Source organism: Melanostigma gelatinosum, assembly GCF_949748355.1.
Source record: "Melanostigma gelatinosum genome assembly, chromosome: 6".
Taxonomy (NCBI): domain Eukaryota; kingdom Metazoa; phylum Chordata; class Actinopteri; order Perciformes; family Zoarcidae; genus Melanostigma; species Melanostigma gelatinosum.
Genome location: NC_136639.1, coordinates 5,062,205 through 5,078,547, shown reverse-complemented (window position 1 = coordinate 5,078,547; position 16,343 = coordinate 5,062,205). Strand labels below are relative to the sequence as shown.

At 43.3% G+C, this 16,343-nt stretch overlaps 2 protein-coding genes across 2 annotated transcripts; both read right to left on the bottom strand.

Moving 5' to 3' along the window:
- Nucleotides 1–99: 99 nt before the first annotated feature.
- Nucleotides 100–6,227, bottom strand: wsb2 (WD repeat and SOCS box containing 2). The gene is made up of 9 exons (XM_079270449.1): nt 5,853–6,227; nt 5,587–5,755; nt 4,153–4,355; nt 3,936–4,067; nt 2,414–2,514; nt 1,301–1,497; nt 1,062–1,151; nt 837–953; nt 100–545 (listed from the first exon to the last, which is right to left on the bottom strand). Exons 1-9 carry the CDS (start codon nt 5,893–5,895, stop codon nt 326–328), a joined length of 1,272 nt encoding a protein of 423 aa, XP_079126575.1. The 5' UTR covers nt 5,896–6,227; the 3' UTR covers nt 100–325.
- A 493-nt stretch (nt 6,228–6,720) lies between these two features.
- On the bottom strand, nt 6,721–16,169 carry vsig10 (V-set and immunoglobulin domain containing 10). Its single transcript, XM_079270920.1, is given in 10 exon segments — nt 6,721–7,500; nt 7,502–7,527; nt 7,621–7,763; nt 8,642–8,654; nt 8,864–8,977; nt 9,239–9,523; nt 11,892–12,188; nt 14,284–14,589; nt 15,499–15,810; nt 15,914–16,169. Coding segments are annotated over 10 exon segments (1,620 nt in total). The 5' UTR covers nt 15,966–16,169; the 3' UTR covers nt 6,721–7,428.
- Between the last annotated feature and the right edge of the window lie 174 nt (nt 16,170–16,343).

Here is a 16,343-nt window from a genome sequence, read left to right as displayed (position 1 = left end):
AGTATGTGCCGGTTTATGATAAACACAGGAATTAGAAATAGATATGTATACATTTGATATTTACACAATAAATTAATAGTATAAAATTGTGATATCCAAGTCAAATAAGCACATGAACATGTGCATCATCTTATAATCTTTGTGCAATAAATGGAATCCTTAATGTAGGAATGCTGCATCTATAGTAGATTATGTTAAAAGCTGTGTCCTGAGCTGTGAAAACATCTCAATCAGCAAACAAAAGGATTAAATCAAAAAAAAAGTGATGATGCATGACAATCACTCGCTGTAAATGTCAGTTGTTGCATTGTATTAATGTTCCTATTTAACCCTCCCAGTCCTCTTCGTCTGAGGAGCAGCAGGTCTTGAGGCAGGTCTTGGGGGGGATGTCTCTGTAGGTGAGGTACTGGAGGATCCTCTTGGGGAGGGGCAGCGGCTCCATCTGGTGCGTGGAGACCGAGTGGCGCAGGATGGATCGGCACAGGTGGCACAGGCTGGGCACCGTCCTGGGCGCCTTCCAGAACCTCACGTGGCCGTCTCTGGTTCTGTGACGGGGGGGGGGGTTAGTGTCAGTCATGTGGGGTCAAAGACGGCTTAATGCGCCGCAACTTAGGAAAACATGCAAACTAGAAGAGGACGACTCGCTTACGCTGAAGATTGTAGGTGTAAAATGTTAACTTTTGGGATTATGTTTGGAGCATATGAATGGTTGGCTTTTCTGAATCCCGAATTCAGCGTCCACAAGCTGCAATATTTCTAAAGCCACCTTCTAGGTCCACAAGCAGTGAGAGTTTCACATTCAAATATTATTAGTACGAGTATTTTTGTTTTGTTACCCTGTGGCGACCACTCCCCCCTGTGGATGGTATTTGCAGCAGAGTCCATTAGCGTCTCGGTCCACTTTCGTCTGCATCTCCATCCCTTTCTGCCCCGGCTCCCAGATCCGGAGAGCTCTGCGAACGCAACACATCGGTCTGAAATCGCTTTGTCCAGTGCGGGAAACGTTTACATGATGACATTATATTAAAGCTGGATGAGACGGGAGCTGATGACAGACTCACCTGTCGTCGGTCACCATCGCCAAGTGCAACCCGTTGGGAGAGAACTGTACTGCTGAGATTTGGTTTTGCCCGTAATCTTCAAAATAGTCGCTGCGGAAAAAAGTTAGGTTGGAGATCTACTGACAAGACTAGAGATGCTGTTTACTGTTTTCACTCGATCCGAGATGCACTTTTCACCAAGGTTCAGGATATATTAGTTGAAAGCACATTTAGAGCATAAAAACTGAGTGTAAACTTACACCAGAGTGGCCAGTTTCTGTGCGGTGTACGGGTCCCAGAGGTCGATCCACCAGCTGGAGCCACTGAAGGCCGCGGTGGCGAGCAGCGCCCCGTCGGGAGAGAAGTCACAGGAAGACAGGAGGTACAAGGTCTTGCAGATCCCTCCAGCCAGGTTCCTGATGAACGTATAAGACCGCAGACTCCACAGACACACCATCTGATGAAGTGAAATCACACAAGGAGACTTCATGCCTTGCTGGAACAACGAGGGCCTAATTCTGCCCTACGGCAGTTATTGAAACGCCAGAAAATCCAGTGATTTGGATCTCAACGATGTACTGACTGAATGTCAACAGGACAGGCTGGAGCACGCAGCAACACAGTTTAAAGTGTAAATGTGATCTCGCTAATGCTAACACACAAGGTTAAGTCGTCAGCTTTGTCTTTGCAAATGAGAAGGTGTCAAATGATCAGTTTGACAGGAGTGGGACGAGCTCCCCGGTGCTCCAAATGTCTCCACACAAAGAACAAAGAAGCAAAGCTGAACTTACTACATAGTGGGGCGCCACAGACTGAGCCAAAGCTCTGCACTGGAAAGAAATGTCTTAAAAGACAGATGGGACTAAGTTAAACGCACCCGGACCTTCAGTTTAATACGTGCCTGTCAAAAAAACATTTAAAAGAAGTTAATGCAAGTAAAATGAGAAGCCATTCAAAAAGGAAATGATGCCACAATGATCAGTGAAAACGGGCGTGCGAAAGTTGAAATTCTTCACAACTATTTGTAAAGGTGAAAGATCAGCAAGGAAACCCCCCCCGAGGAGGAAGAGTTGAAGAGAAAAACACTGTCCCTTCAGGAAATCATTGCAGGATTATCTTCAAAGAATGTCACCTCTCGTCTGACGAAAACAAAAAGTTGTGCAACAGAAAAATACCGGCCCCCTTTGCACAGTTCTGGTTCCTGTAGGAGAATGGAGGTGGAAAAGGTTGGATAAAAAGGAGCTTTGTGTTGTCAGGAAGATGGCAGACAGCCTTCGGGATCTACAGTCACGCACATGTTTGTGGTTCTGTGTTGTAATGTCTGGCTTTGCCTTGTATATGAAACAACATACTTTTACAATGACAAAACTCACTCGGTCAAATCTGCCGACAGACGCAATCATGCTGCAGTCTGAGGACACGCAGCAGCAGCTGATCCAGTCTTTATGGCCCGAGAGCACCTGCACCTTTTTACCTGCAACAGACAGAAACCAAAGCCGAACTGAACCCAACGAGACACAATGTAAAAAAAATCAGCACCGGATACTAAATAAAAACGTTCACATAATCAGCTCCTGGAGCGGCGGAGAATGTGACTCGTACGTGTGAACACAAACACTTGTTGGCTTTGACCTCGTACACTCAAACGGCACGGTGACGAACCTCAGGGGCGAAGTGACAAATACACAGGGCAGGAACATGATGATCGCACACCCGTCATGCTCATTACCCACGAATGCATAACATGAGCCTTCAGACTGCTTTACAACATTAATGGCAGCCACTGGTTTCAGTCAACATCAACACAGTATCACACTATTTGCAGAGCCTTGAAAGCTGTTGGGTAACCCCCCCCCCCCCCACAGCAAGCCTTTAATGGCATTAATGTTTTACCGAGGTGCGTTCAAGGATGCTCCGACATTTGACAGTTTCATCGGTTGCCGTCAGTGAAGCCTTGATGCACAATGTGACATTCGATACATAAGATTTGAGCTGGAAAGATCGTTACAGAAGCTAAATGTCAACGTTGGGTTTCCCTTGATGTGTTTGAACACACCAGCAAGGAGTGATGATGTTACTTTGACAAAAAAATAAATGTGTTTTGGGGCGGATTAGCAACCTCAGTGGGCTGATTCTCGTACCTCGTTGATATTAAATGAAACCATTGGCTGCCTGAAAGGCTTGGTATCAATATTAAAACATCGGATATGCTTTAGATGCTCTGCAGTAACGTACAGTACAGCTGGTAGTTAATGGGCTAAACGTGCAAACAAGTTTAACGAACAAAAAGAAAGTGAACAGAAGTTTCATTATGGAGTTCAATAACATCCACCCTTCAGGTAAACAACCACTTCCTCACAAATGAAACAGTATGTTTGCGTTGCATTTTGATAAGTAAACACTCAAGAGTCGTGTCAATAAGGACCGTTTGTGAACTCCTCACAGAATGGTGTTCGCACAAGAGAGGAGGTGAAACATTACTGAAACAGTTGTGGGATTTAGTGGTTGAGGAGTCTGGAGTTATTACTTACACACACACACACACACACACACACACACACACACACACACACACACACACACACACACACACACACACACACACACACACACACACACACACACACACACACACACACACACACACACACACACACACACACACACACACACACACACACACACACACACACACACACACACACACACACACACACACACACACACACACACACACACACACACACACACACACACACACACACACACACACACACACACACACACACACACACACACACACACACACACACACACACACACACACACACACACACACACACACACACACACACACACACACACACACACACACACACACACACACACACACACCTTTCTGAGCCAGGTCCCAAATCCTCAAAGTCTTGTCCCGAGAAGTGGATATGAGTGTGAGCGTCCCGTTCTGAGGGAAGACCAGGTCCCTCACGACGCCTTCGTGGCCGTGGAGGTCAAATACAGCATCACCTGAAATCACACAACAAGAAGCGTTTTAAAGATCAGCTGACAACAGCAACGGTGACGTCTCCGTCAGCAGAAATCAGGCTCTCACCGGTTAACACGTTCCAGATTTTGATCACCCCGTTCTGCAAGCCCGTGGCCAGGAGCAGGCTGTTGTTTCCGTTTGATGATGGTTTGGATGGCCGGGCCGCTGCAGCTGATTTTGGGGGTCTGGGCCCGAAGGCGAGGCCCCACACTGGATGACCACAACTGAAGCTCTTGTCTTCTCGGTTGGTCTCTCCATTACGACTGTCTCTATGGGTGAAAGGAGCATCAAGTAAGCACGTGCCATAAAGATATCTATAGAAAATGTAATAAACCATACAAATCAAGTCAAATTCATCTTTTACTTTGTGTATTGTGCGTTTAATCAAATTTCTGCCAAATTAATTACACTCACAGCACGAGAGTCGGGAGGCAGAGAGAATCCGTAATCATAAATGTGAATATGAAATGATTTAAGAGGCGCTGGCTTAACATATGCATTATTAATATATCAATATCTCATTTTTAAATATCCCACTTATCGTTAATACCGGTATTTTCTTACAGTCTTTGTTCCAGCATTTAAATTTCAATGGAAAAAGAAAAGGAGCTTACAGTCATTTGATTTGCTTTATATTGCTTCTGCTACCTCCATACAATTTGTTTATGTATTGGAAATTGTCCAGTGTCTGAAGTTGGCTCACTTATTCTTTGATCACATTTTTTACATTACTTTAAGTAAGTAACGTTACATGTATCTTACTTACATTGAATATGGAGCAGATTCACATGTTTTGTTGAATTTAAAAAGAGTTTAACGGTGTTGTTTTAATATTTGGTACATAAATGTAGCCATCATATTACATAAGGTGCACAAAGTGCAAAGCATATTACATTGAGTCCCAAAGGCTTCTATATTAATGAATAAATAAGACACTTTAAATGATTAATATATGAATAATTAAATCACTAAATATTTAATTCAGCTATAAAACTGTGAAGTAATCCAATAAAAACTGTGCACATCGTAATGAAATGTCCTGCTTCTTTTCACAAGCAGTTTATTGTTGTATATTTATAGGATTCCAGCAGTTTTTATTTTAAAATGTCATTAAGCCCCTTACATACCATTTCATAATGCTACTTTTTATCACCAAGTTTCTGACATTGAAGACAAACATGGCGATCATTCATTTTGTTTCAGTCTGGGTGAATAGACACCTTATTACTAAATTGACTCATGGGCTTTGCCTTTGACTACATGTTGCACAATGTTTTGTTTATTTGTGAGTCATTGTGGTCCAATTCTATGGTTGTATTTTCACTCTGTTATTTCAGTTGGAATGGGTCTAATAACAGGTATTAACATATGCATAATGTGGCTTGATTTTTCACACGGATAAACAGCCACCATAAATGTATTTCTTAACATAAAGCCGAATGTACGAGCGACACCTGAATGCATCACGCGTGGATTAAACGCACAACAAATAAACCTTACTCGGAGTCGAGAGGCCAGGCGACCACCCACACGATCCCGTGTCCCATGGACCAGGCGAACCAGGCTCCGTCCGGGGAGAAGTCCACGCTCCAGGTCTCACATCCCGCCCGGCCCTCCAAGGACGGAGGACGCCTGGTCTTCAGCTCGAGCACCAGCGCCGGGTCGGAGGCTGGAAGAGGACGGAGGGGCAACATAAATACATTCTACGGCTGACCAGACTCGTCCTCCAAACGCCGCTGCCTGGTTACAACGAATACGTGACTTACGTGTCTCTTGTTGCAGCTCCGCGTTGGTTCCCGTTGAGCACATCGTGTCTTCTCTTCACATCCTCCGCTTTAACTTCCTGAATGCGTCGTCTCTGTTGTGTGACTCCAGCCGGCCATTTAAATGAAGGCAGGACGGTGTCTGTTGTCTCCGCGTCCGTCTGGCTCGCGCTTTAGCGATGTTAAAAATGTGCAAGTGGAAAAAAACAAACCGTTTCAACTGATTTACGGTTTGTGTCTGAGTCACTTCGCAGGCTGCCCCAATGTTACCCCACGTAGCCACGTCTTTCTTGGTATTACGTCCTCTCAAAGCCACGCCCCCTTATTAAATTATGGTGCGCGATAACAATCCCATGATTTCAACTGTCATGCGGTGATGTCATTAAAACACGATGGGTCAAAGTCCTTTAAATCCACATTTAAAAAGGTTTATATTATACCATAAGCCATTGTTATGTCACACTTTTAACTTACATCTTGACCTATCTTTTGTGTATTTGTTTTTATTTATTTAAAAATGCTTGTCAACCTTTTATTTCGCATTGCAATGTGTAACACCTGCTCAATGTTTTAATGCTTTATGAAAATACATGCCTGTGTATTAAATATACTATTCAAAGAAACAAGCATTGCCTTATATTTATATAAATACATGGAAATATGAATACATTTGATAATAATCAGCCATATTTCACTTTAGAAGATATGTACTAACGTAGCATACAGGCTTTCAATGTTTGACTTCAAGAATAATCATCTACTTTGAATTAAGTGTTGTCACTTCAAAACATGTTCAGGCTGCGATTAACCATTGCTGAATATTTATTTGTAGATCAAGTCATTTATTATTTGTTCAATTATTTCAGCTCCATTTATTTGAAAAAGGGGAAGTTTAAAGGAACATTTGCACCTCAAGAGGTTACAGACTGCAAACTTATTCTGTGTTAGCCGAGTGTACGACTACATTTTTACATGCAGATTATCCGTGATTCCCCTTCAAGATCATAGTTAAAATATTTACAAAGAACAAAACCATCTCAAAATATTGTTACAGTACCGATACTCATATACCGAGTAAAAACAACATTTCACGCTCACTATTGCCCCAGATCTCATGTTTTGATGATTTTCGGGAAGGTGAGAAAACTTAGTTTCGGCTGATTTCAACCTCACATACATCCTACGCAAAGACTGACAACCTCACTCCACCACATTGTTTAAATGCTTCCAGTCTAGAGTTGCATTCTAGACGGGGATCGTCATAGTTCATCTCTACAATGACATGTGTATAAGTACAACACAGGGTGGGGAAGTATGGGAGTAAGTACTAGGTAGTGTCACATCACGTTCTGTTTCAAACTGCTTAGTTTACTGCACAAATCTCAATATCAGAGCAACACATTCACAATGCTGTACAAACAAATCATAGAAATAAGCTTACAAAAACTCAAAACCCTGTTTTAAAAAATAAGGAATAAGAAGAGATGATTTCCTTTTCTCTACATGCGTCTTCCACCCATTCAGTTCACATTGTTCATTGGGAGTAAATGCAACTCAACGAAATAAAAACACCCGAAACCTAAAATGTTACAAGATCTACCGGCTCCTCTGTCTGTACAGTATCGTCCTGCTGCGTCCTGCTGCTGTGGGCGTGTGCCAGCTGCGTCCTCATGATCAGCTAAAAAAAAACACAAAAAAAACACTTTTACATTACAAAACACTTCCTTAACAAACTATGACATCAACGTCAACTGGCACGATGAGGTCATACTCGATGGGATCCGATGTATCTGGACGAGCGTCGTCTGGTGTCCGTTGGTCAACGGGGGCAGCCGGGGAACGGCATCCTGAAAGATCTGCTCGTCGTCTGACTCCACCAGACTCATCACGTCTCCTCTGTCCTCCTCCATGTGCCTAAAGAGCAGAAATATTACTACGACATTAGAGTGCTTCTGCAGGTCGGGAACTATAAGGCAGTGAATACCTGAGACTCTTTCACACGGCTTCACACCATCAGATCTATGCTGGTGAACGCATACCAGGAGTGGTACTGTGTCTGTATCTGAACTCCGAGGAGGTTTAGGAATGTTTTGTGAACTCCGAGGAGGTTTAGGAATGTTTTGAGAAGGTTGTGCATTCACACGGGAAAAGTGAGCAAATCTTAAAAGTACCCTCTGGACTTTCTGATCACTGGTAGCACCATGGAGCAACGTTTTTAAGAGCGTTGTCTCTGTTTTGTTAGGACCTTGTGCACGTGATACACAGTCACACTATACTACAGTTGTCAGCAGCTGTGGAGAAGAATAAAGCTAGCTTTGAACAGCTATGCTTTCAAATTCCTCCCCAAATCTGCTCTGCAAATATTAGAAATTAAAGAATTAAAAGTATAACAAACTGGGGAAAAACAGGTTACATATGTAACATATGTACCGTAGAGAGTAGATCACTACCTAGTTATATATAGCTTTTCTAATTTTCTAAAATAGGCATCTAAAAAAAAAGAAAAAAAAACAATACTGTATGACGTGTACATGAAAGACATCTGTAAATAACTGATTGATGCCAACTATCAATACAAAATATACATATAAACATACATACATACATACATACATATATATACACACACACACACACACACACACATATATAACAAACAAGACAATTAACATGAAACCCAGATTACATTACATACTCCATTACATGACAGCTGTTTTTAATCCCTTTTATGGTTTGGGTGAGTGAAATAAGCATGTAGTTCTGTATTAGATAAGTCAATGTGAGATACTCACCCAAAGCCATCACCTGAAAACAAAAATATGAACAGAAATTAGTACAAGTGGATTGTTATGATTCATACTTGTGTTCTCATGTACAACATTGCAGATGTAGTCGATGAGATTTCAATGCGTGCAAAGATTCAACAGAACGTAAATTGAGTGGCGCAGAGACATTTGTTTTGCATGCATTTGAGACTTCCGTGCTTATGTTGCAAAAATAAGACAAAACGTTACCCAGGCAAATTCGGTGCCGGTTGAAGTAAAAGGTTTTCGCTACGATTGCGGCACAGGCCACGATCAGTGCAGCGATAAAGACTCCGAGGATCGCTCCCGAGTACGCAGACGAGGCTGTCGGGACAAAACGAGACGGCGGGAGAGAGGATCGTGAAGCAGAAAGGAGGAGGAGCAGCAGGTTTAGCAGCATTCCAGAGGTGGAGTCGACACCTGCAGCGACTGGCTTATTGTTTAAACATCTGCTCCAGTCGTACGTGCTGAGAACTTGGCCAACTCATTGTGTGTCACTCGCCGTCCCCTTTGACCTTAAAGCTGTCGTTAGTTACAAATTTACGAAATAAAAAAAGTATTGATCATGATGCAGCCCACACTCACTCTTCACAGTGAGGTAGACTTCCAGCTCGCGGACGGCCAGCGGGTTCTCGCTGCGGCAGAAGTAGACGCCCTCGTCGTCCTTGCTGACGTTGAGTATTTTCAGCTTGAGGACGGGGCCTTCCACAGACAGGACGTACTTCGATCCGGGAACAATGTCCTCCTGCTGGAGCCCTTTTCTCCACGTGGTGTTGGCAGGCGGGAGGGACACGGCCTCGGTGCACGTTAGCGTGACGCTGGTCGCCTCCAGCGCCGTGACCAGCGGCTCCCCTTCAGGGTACGGAGGTTCTGGGAGAGAGGGACAAACATTGAACTGATGACATGTCCAGAATAAGAGTCTGAGTCCTATACGGGACTCAAAGCCTTCAATAATTCCAGTTGACGAGGACACACCTCGTCTTCAAAGCTTTCTAAACATCACAAAACTCAAGATAAGCTATTGCATAATTTATTACTTGTACATACTTTTGCATCGTCTCATTGTTTGTGCAATCCCGCCCTGTGATGATAACCCTGACCCCACTGAGTGACTCACTGACCGACCTCATGTCCTGTATGCATCACTGTGTCCTCATGGGCGCTACCAACTGCGTTTGTATCCGCAGCAGTACATGAACTAATTATGACAATACCAATTATAATCATTAAACAAGGAGCTGATAAACTCTTTAATCTCAGCGATGTTACACTGACGTTTGTTCAGTAAGCAGAGTGGACGAGTGTTGGAGAGTGTTTATACGCAAAGTGTTTTGCTTCATAGGAGAAACTGAGCAGAGGGTAAATATGGTGAGTGGAGTTTCTGACAGGAAGGGCTTGTCACCTACGGGGGAAGGTGGAGTCTGTATCCATTGTCAGTCGATTGTGGCGGCACTGAGTCCCCGGATTTCAGCTGATTGGGAAAATCAGCCTTCCAACCATAGTACAGACATATTTACAGGGAGAAACAAATCCCAAAGGGGCCTTTACAATAAAAAAAAGCCTTCTTATAATAACGAAAAAAATGCTTCTTCAAATATAATAATATGTTTCTAATGTTGGTCATTGGGGCTATTTATATATACACACACGTATGTATACAATAGTTATATTTACACCTATTTGTTCACCAATTGTGTGACAATCCTGTCTACTCTTTCATCTGTCCAGCTTTGTTGTCCTTGTTATTTCTGAGTATATTAAGGGAGATGCAAAAATATCAAATCATATTCCTTATATGTGCATGCATACATGGCCAACAAAGCTGACTCTGTGGCTGTTACAATGCCTCTTCAATAATAAACAAATGCCTCTTTGACAATGAGAAAATATGTACAAATACACTTGAATATCACAATATTATGCTTTGTGATACTGTATCGATTCTCAAAATACACTATTGATCTTTCATCAATAGTTTACATGCAAAGATGTGTTCAGGACTTTCATGTTGAGTTTGAGTTTAAACCCCAGACAGCTTGATAGCAGCGTTGTAATCTATCTTCAGCCACTGGACTCTTCCACTCCAACGCAACCTGAGACAGGAAGCCGCGTAGAAGCACTCCGCTAACATGTTCTCCGACAGAGTTCATGCATATGGTGGCGTGTTCTTTATACTATGAGCTTTCCTAAATTAAAAAAAAATGACAAACCACCCTCTTGCACACAGTATCCCCAAATATTGACTCGCAACCCCTGTATCATGACACGCATCTTATCGCCACATTCTGGCCAATAAACATTCCTACAAAATAAAGCCTGCAGGCGTTAGACAAGCCCGAACTCTTGCACAGATAGCACAAAGGTCTGCCCTGATGCAGGTCTTATCAAACATTCACTCCAGCTAGGTTTGTGAAAGCCCAAAATCAGCCTCAATCAGAAAAGTAAAGGCAGCAAAGTCGTCTCAAAAGGGCCTAAAGACCAGCGTTCCTGGTTGAGGTCTTTGTTACATCAAGGAAGCATCAGAACGTCCCGAGTGTGCAGCGCCCCACTTCTCTTAAGCCCTAAAGAAAAGGCGGCGTCACACACCGATTGGTCAAGAGGATAAACGCACCACGCTGCTCTCAATTTCTAATTCGGAGTTGGTCCTCACACAACAGGTGATCTGAGTAACCAATCAACTTGTTGGGAGACATTCAGCTAAAAATAAATTGGGAAAATGGAAATGACAGCAAGTATCAAAGAATGATGGACTGCTGCGTTGTATGAATGACTCATAATGTTTCTTACTTTTGGTGTAAATCTTGTACGATATCTGTGCAGACAGATTGTAACACCGGCATCTGCTTTGAAATGTTTTTTAAAAATCCTAAATCAGATCGACTGTTTCCGAGATATGCGAAGGACATACCCACATTCAGAAATACAGACAACAATGTGTGCACCAAAAACTAGATGATGTTCTCCTAAATTGTGCTGGTGTGGAGGCACAAACCTCAGACAGAGATCACTCAAAACCCGGACAAATAAATCCCAAACCATATTTGACTGGTGATAATTGCAAAATATGTTTGTATTTTTTGGTATTTGAATGAAGCGGCCCTTTAAATCAAATTAAGGTTAATGCTATGAATACTGAGAAAGTAAACATTGTCAACAATCCCACTGAAGAGCGTCTGTGTGACTCCTAAGCGGAAAGCACATGAAAGATTCAGCGGTTGCACATCTCAGGATTGCTTACTGAGGGTAAACGAACACGACTTCTCTGTTCCCGGAGCGAGCGCTCGGTACTGGGCCGTGCACCTCAGCGTCTGCCCGTCCGTCAGCATCGAGCGGTTCAGCGTCACCGACAGGCTCTCCGTCGTGTCCGATGCATAAATGCTTCCCATCGAGCGGGCTCCTGGGTCACCCCGGTCGCCGCCGTCCCCCCAGCGTAGCGTCGGGGCGGGATACGCTCCAAACCAGGTGCAGTTGAAGTGGAAGTGGGAGGGGTCCTCTGCCGGTGCCCACAGACACTCAGGGTGTCTGTCTGGGACATCTAGTCAGGACAGAAACATCCGTGAGGAGACTGACAACAACTACAGAAAGCAGCTTAAATATCCAGCTCAATAGGGCCACCAGGGTTGCATTTGCATTTATTACTCTGGGATTTAGGCACATTCACGCCTTAGTATTTAAACAAAGGGTACAAACCCAATTCATTGATTATTTTGAACCCCTGTCTCAGGGTATCATTGTCTTTTCTGTGGTGCAGGTGCAGCAGTTAACGGTGTTTAATTTACTTGCAGAAGATCTTCAAGGGGTCGACGCCCCATATTCCCTGACAATAAACGTCCCACCTTCTCCCAGAAAGGCTGAATATTTGGGCTAGACCAAAACATGTGGGAATTGTCCACCAGTGCTGATCCACACTCTCTCCAGCAAGCGTCCTGGATCCCAGTTATATTACATTTCTGCATAGGAGGGGGGGGGGGGGCTCGTTCTCATTGAATCATTTATCTCTTTTTCCAAACGTTTCCTTCAATAATTAGCTGGGTTTGTGTTCATTGAGGCGATACCTTTGCTCTATACCTTTCTTAAAGGGACAGTGTGTCGGATTTGGTTGCATCTAGCGGTGTGGTTGCAGGTCGCAACCCACTCAATACCCCTTCACTCACTCCTGCCTTTCCAAGACTGCGAGCCGCCGAGTGCAAAAGCGTGGTAACAACGGTCGCCTCGCTCAGAGGCTGTTCTGACCGTAAAAACACTTTACTTCTCTGCTCGCCACATTGTCGCGCTATTTAAGTCATTGTGACTTTCGGTTGAAGTTCCTGAATTGTGAAGCACTCCACTTCTGCATTAGAACAATTCTACACAAAAGAAGTTATGAAGGCTCATAGTGTCCTCACACATTTCCTGGAAAGAACTTTGTAATAATTAGAGGAACATTTTGAGTTGTTTGAGCTTAATTAGTTGTCTTGAGTTTTTAAGAAGTTATTGATTTCTAGAGGAATTTCCCTGAACGTCTTCTCAATTTAGAGCCAAGTAAATATTGAGTCACTGAGCCTTTATTATTGGAAACTTTATTCTCCAAATAGAGGATGTTGTGATGTGTTCTTGCCTGTCGACACACTCTTGCATGTTCAGCTAAATTACAAGGAAACCATCAATAATTTTATAAACAGGCTGATACACGAACGAGTAAATGCAGGAATAAATGGCTGGAGCTCTCCTTGCCTGTAGAAAAGTCATTTGTTTGTGAGGGATTCTAGGAAGTCAGCAAAAAAACAAAAACAGGAAATGTTGTGATTGTTGAGAATTCAGGAAGTCTATTCAATTCAGATAAAACGGTTTATTTCAGAAATGATTGCAACATCAGGGTGAATTACTGCGTCAGTCTGGCAACATTTGACTGTATCTCAAACGTGTTTTTGGCTTTGTCCGAGTTGGTTTTTGACAATGACTCCGCTGCCTGTCGAGACATTTCCGTTGTTTACCCGTCATGTGTATTTAATGTACACTCATACGTTGTGCACTAGTTTGTTATGAGTTAAAAGTTAGACCACAAGCTTCTATGAACAGATTATGCATTTACACTCCGTGAACTCTTTGAGAACTTGGAGAGACATGAATATCAATACATGACAGTGCCTATAAAACAGGAAGTTGTTTTGTTGAATCAAAGGGGATTAAATGAGACTGTTCTGACAGAAGGAACCAGACCGGTTGATATCAAAGTGAAAACATCTCGACAAAGTTAAATGACTGTAAACCTGCAAGACTAGAATCAATTGCTTCTTTGTTTTTGAGGTCTGGCTCTGTTTTTGTGTCGGCTTTACTCACTCTTGACATTTTGTCTTTAGAGATAGCTGCTGCAAGATCATTTGAAGTGCATAATTCAAACAATTATTGTAGGTCGCATAATTTATGAAATAACACAATCGCCAGAATGTTCATTTTCATCAATAATATTTCTTCTCCCGCTTTTGAAGGTTCACCTGTATTGAAACATTTAAAACTAAATGTTGCCGACTCTTGCAATTTCCAGTTCTCTCTCTAAAGTGCAGCCCAAATAACCATAAAAATAACACTTTTCAACATCAGACCTTTTTGTCAGAGTAGGGCACTGTGGGTATTGTGCTCATGGTACTTACAGTATACTAGCAGCTGTGTGCTCTTATTGACTGCCTGATCAGAGACGGGGTTGTGGGCCCTGCAGCTGTACACCCCCTGAGCGCTGGGCTGAACGTCTTCTATCCTGAAGTCCAGCCAGGATCCGGAGGTGGAAGCCAGCGACTCGTTGCTGGACGAAGCTCCTCTGAAGGCCCAGCTCAGCTGCTGGGACGGGTGGGAGGAGCCGGAGCAGTTAAAGGAGACGCTCGAACCCCGGGAGACGATGAGCGTCCCGTTGGACAGAGCAGTCGCTGGACCGATGGACACGGATAGATTTCCTGGACCACCTGCAAGGGGAACAAGCAGTGCTTTACGACAGTGTTTATTCTCATCGATCAACACTCTCAACAGAGAGCAATGATACTTTTTAGGGTAAAAAAAAATGTATTAACTTTGTTATTGCTTGAAAAACTGTATCATTATGTGATAAGTATGTTGTCATGTTAGCGACAACATTTTTTTGAAAATCTTTACTACCAATATCCATACCTGGACATGAGTTTAAAAATGTGTTGTGGGGAGTTTTTGGCCTCAGTTGATGAGCGATCTTATGACAAACCTGTGATGTGATGCACACTTTTCATGACGGCAGAGCAAAGTAACGCAGTTGTAAAACATGAGCGGTTTTGCAAATGTTTTATAAAAAGGTAGTGAATTAATTCAATTCGAGAAGTGCTGCAATTAAAAGGGCAGCGCATGTATTCCCTGTGTGTGTATACATATATATATACATACACATACACACACAGTATAGATATATAATCTATATTCTGTATTAATAATCTAAATCTGCAATGTAAATGTGGTAAAGTAAATGCTGGAGTAGTATAAAGTAACATCAAATGGAAACACTCAAATGTGCATAAACCTCATAACTCTACAACACTTGAGTACATGTACTGTGTATCCCACTAGTGGGTAATGTTTGTCTTTTTTTTTATAAACATGATAAACTAATATTTTATGACACAAACAGTTGACTCTTCTGTCAGTAGATTAATATATAAATGATTTCAGCTCTAGGAATGATGAGTTTGTTGATAATGAGAATGTATGTTTCACACTATCATTCATCCCAGTGGCCACCTGGATCCACGTGCGCTATGTTGAAGAATAAGTTTGTTTACTTAAAAAAGCTGCTTGGATGAACTCGGATCACCATACTGGTCTCATGACTGGACATATTAACCACTTACTGGTTACTTGCAGCGAGACACGTGCGTGAAAGGTGTTGTTTCCCGGCAGCGTGGAGCTGCACAGGTAGGTGCCCTCGTCCCCGGGCATCACACTCCTGATTTGCAGACTGCCGTCATTCGTCACCACGAGCCGCTGTCCTGCGGGCGAAGGGCTCGGAGAAGAGGAGTCACTTCTCATGACCTCTCGTCCATTTTTCACCCACGACGTGAGAGTCGGTGTTACGTTACCGACAGTGTAACACGGAAGTGTAGCGATGTCCCCCGGTGCTGCCCACAGGGCCGTTTCGGTGGACCCACTATCCGAAACTGCCGCTTTGACAGACAAGAAGGGGGGGGGGGGACATAGAACGTGAGCAGGATTTACAGACTCACCTGTGTTACCTGGCTGCGCGCGCGCCCCACGATCAAAACTCACCTGTGGCGCACAAACAAAGGTGTAGAAACGCTGCAGTTGTCAATATCTCCATGATAACTGTCCTAAAGGCGACATCGCCTTCAAAAAAAAAGAAGAAAAAAAAGGTGAGCAACAGGGCTTCCAGTCCCAACCTGTCCGACTAGTCCACCTGCTCCACCTGCGTGAGCCCGTCTGTAACACGCATCCACGCCAGTCTGCCCATTATAAACCACAGCACACACACTACAGAGGCGACCAGTCTGACATGATGCGACTTCAGTCTCTCCGTTTTGTTTACAAGAGCATGCTAATCCGGAAACTTTGGCAGGAATAAACCACACCCTGACCTCACCTTGTTAAAGGGACAGTAACGCTATTCTTCTTCTTCTTCTTCTTCTTCTTGCAGGCTTCGTGGTGTTATTTAGCTAACATTACATCATTATGACGCTGC

Bases quoted from the DNA above. Each gene is read 5' to 3' on its own strand.
- wsb2 (XM_079270449.1), bottom strand. From the start codon at position 5,895: ATGTGCTCAACGGGAACCAACGCGGAGCTGCAACAAGAGACAC. The intron at 5,756-5,852 runs GTAAGTCACGTA...GTCCTCTTCCAG, and splicing joins GGAGCTGCAACAAGAGACAC to CCTCCGACCCGGCGCTGGTG. The intron at 4,068-4,152 runs GTGAGAGCCTGA...GTGTGATTTCAG, and splicing joins AATCTGGAACGTGTTAACCG to GTGATGCTGTATTTGACCTC.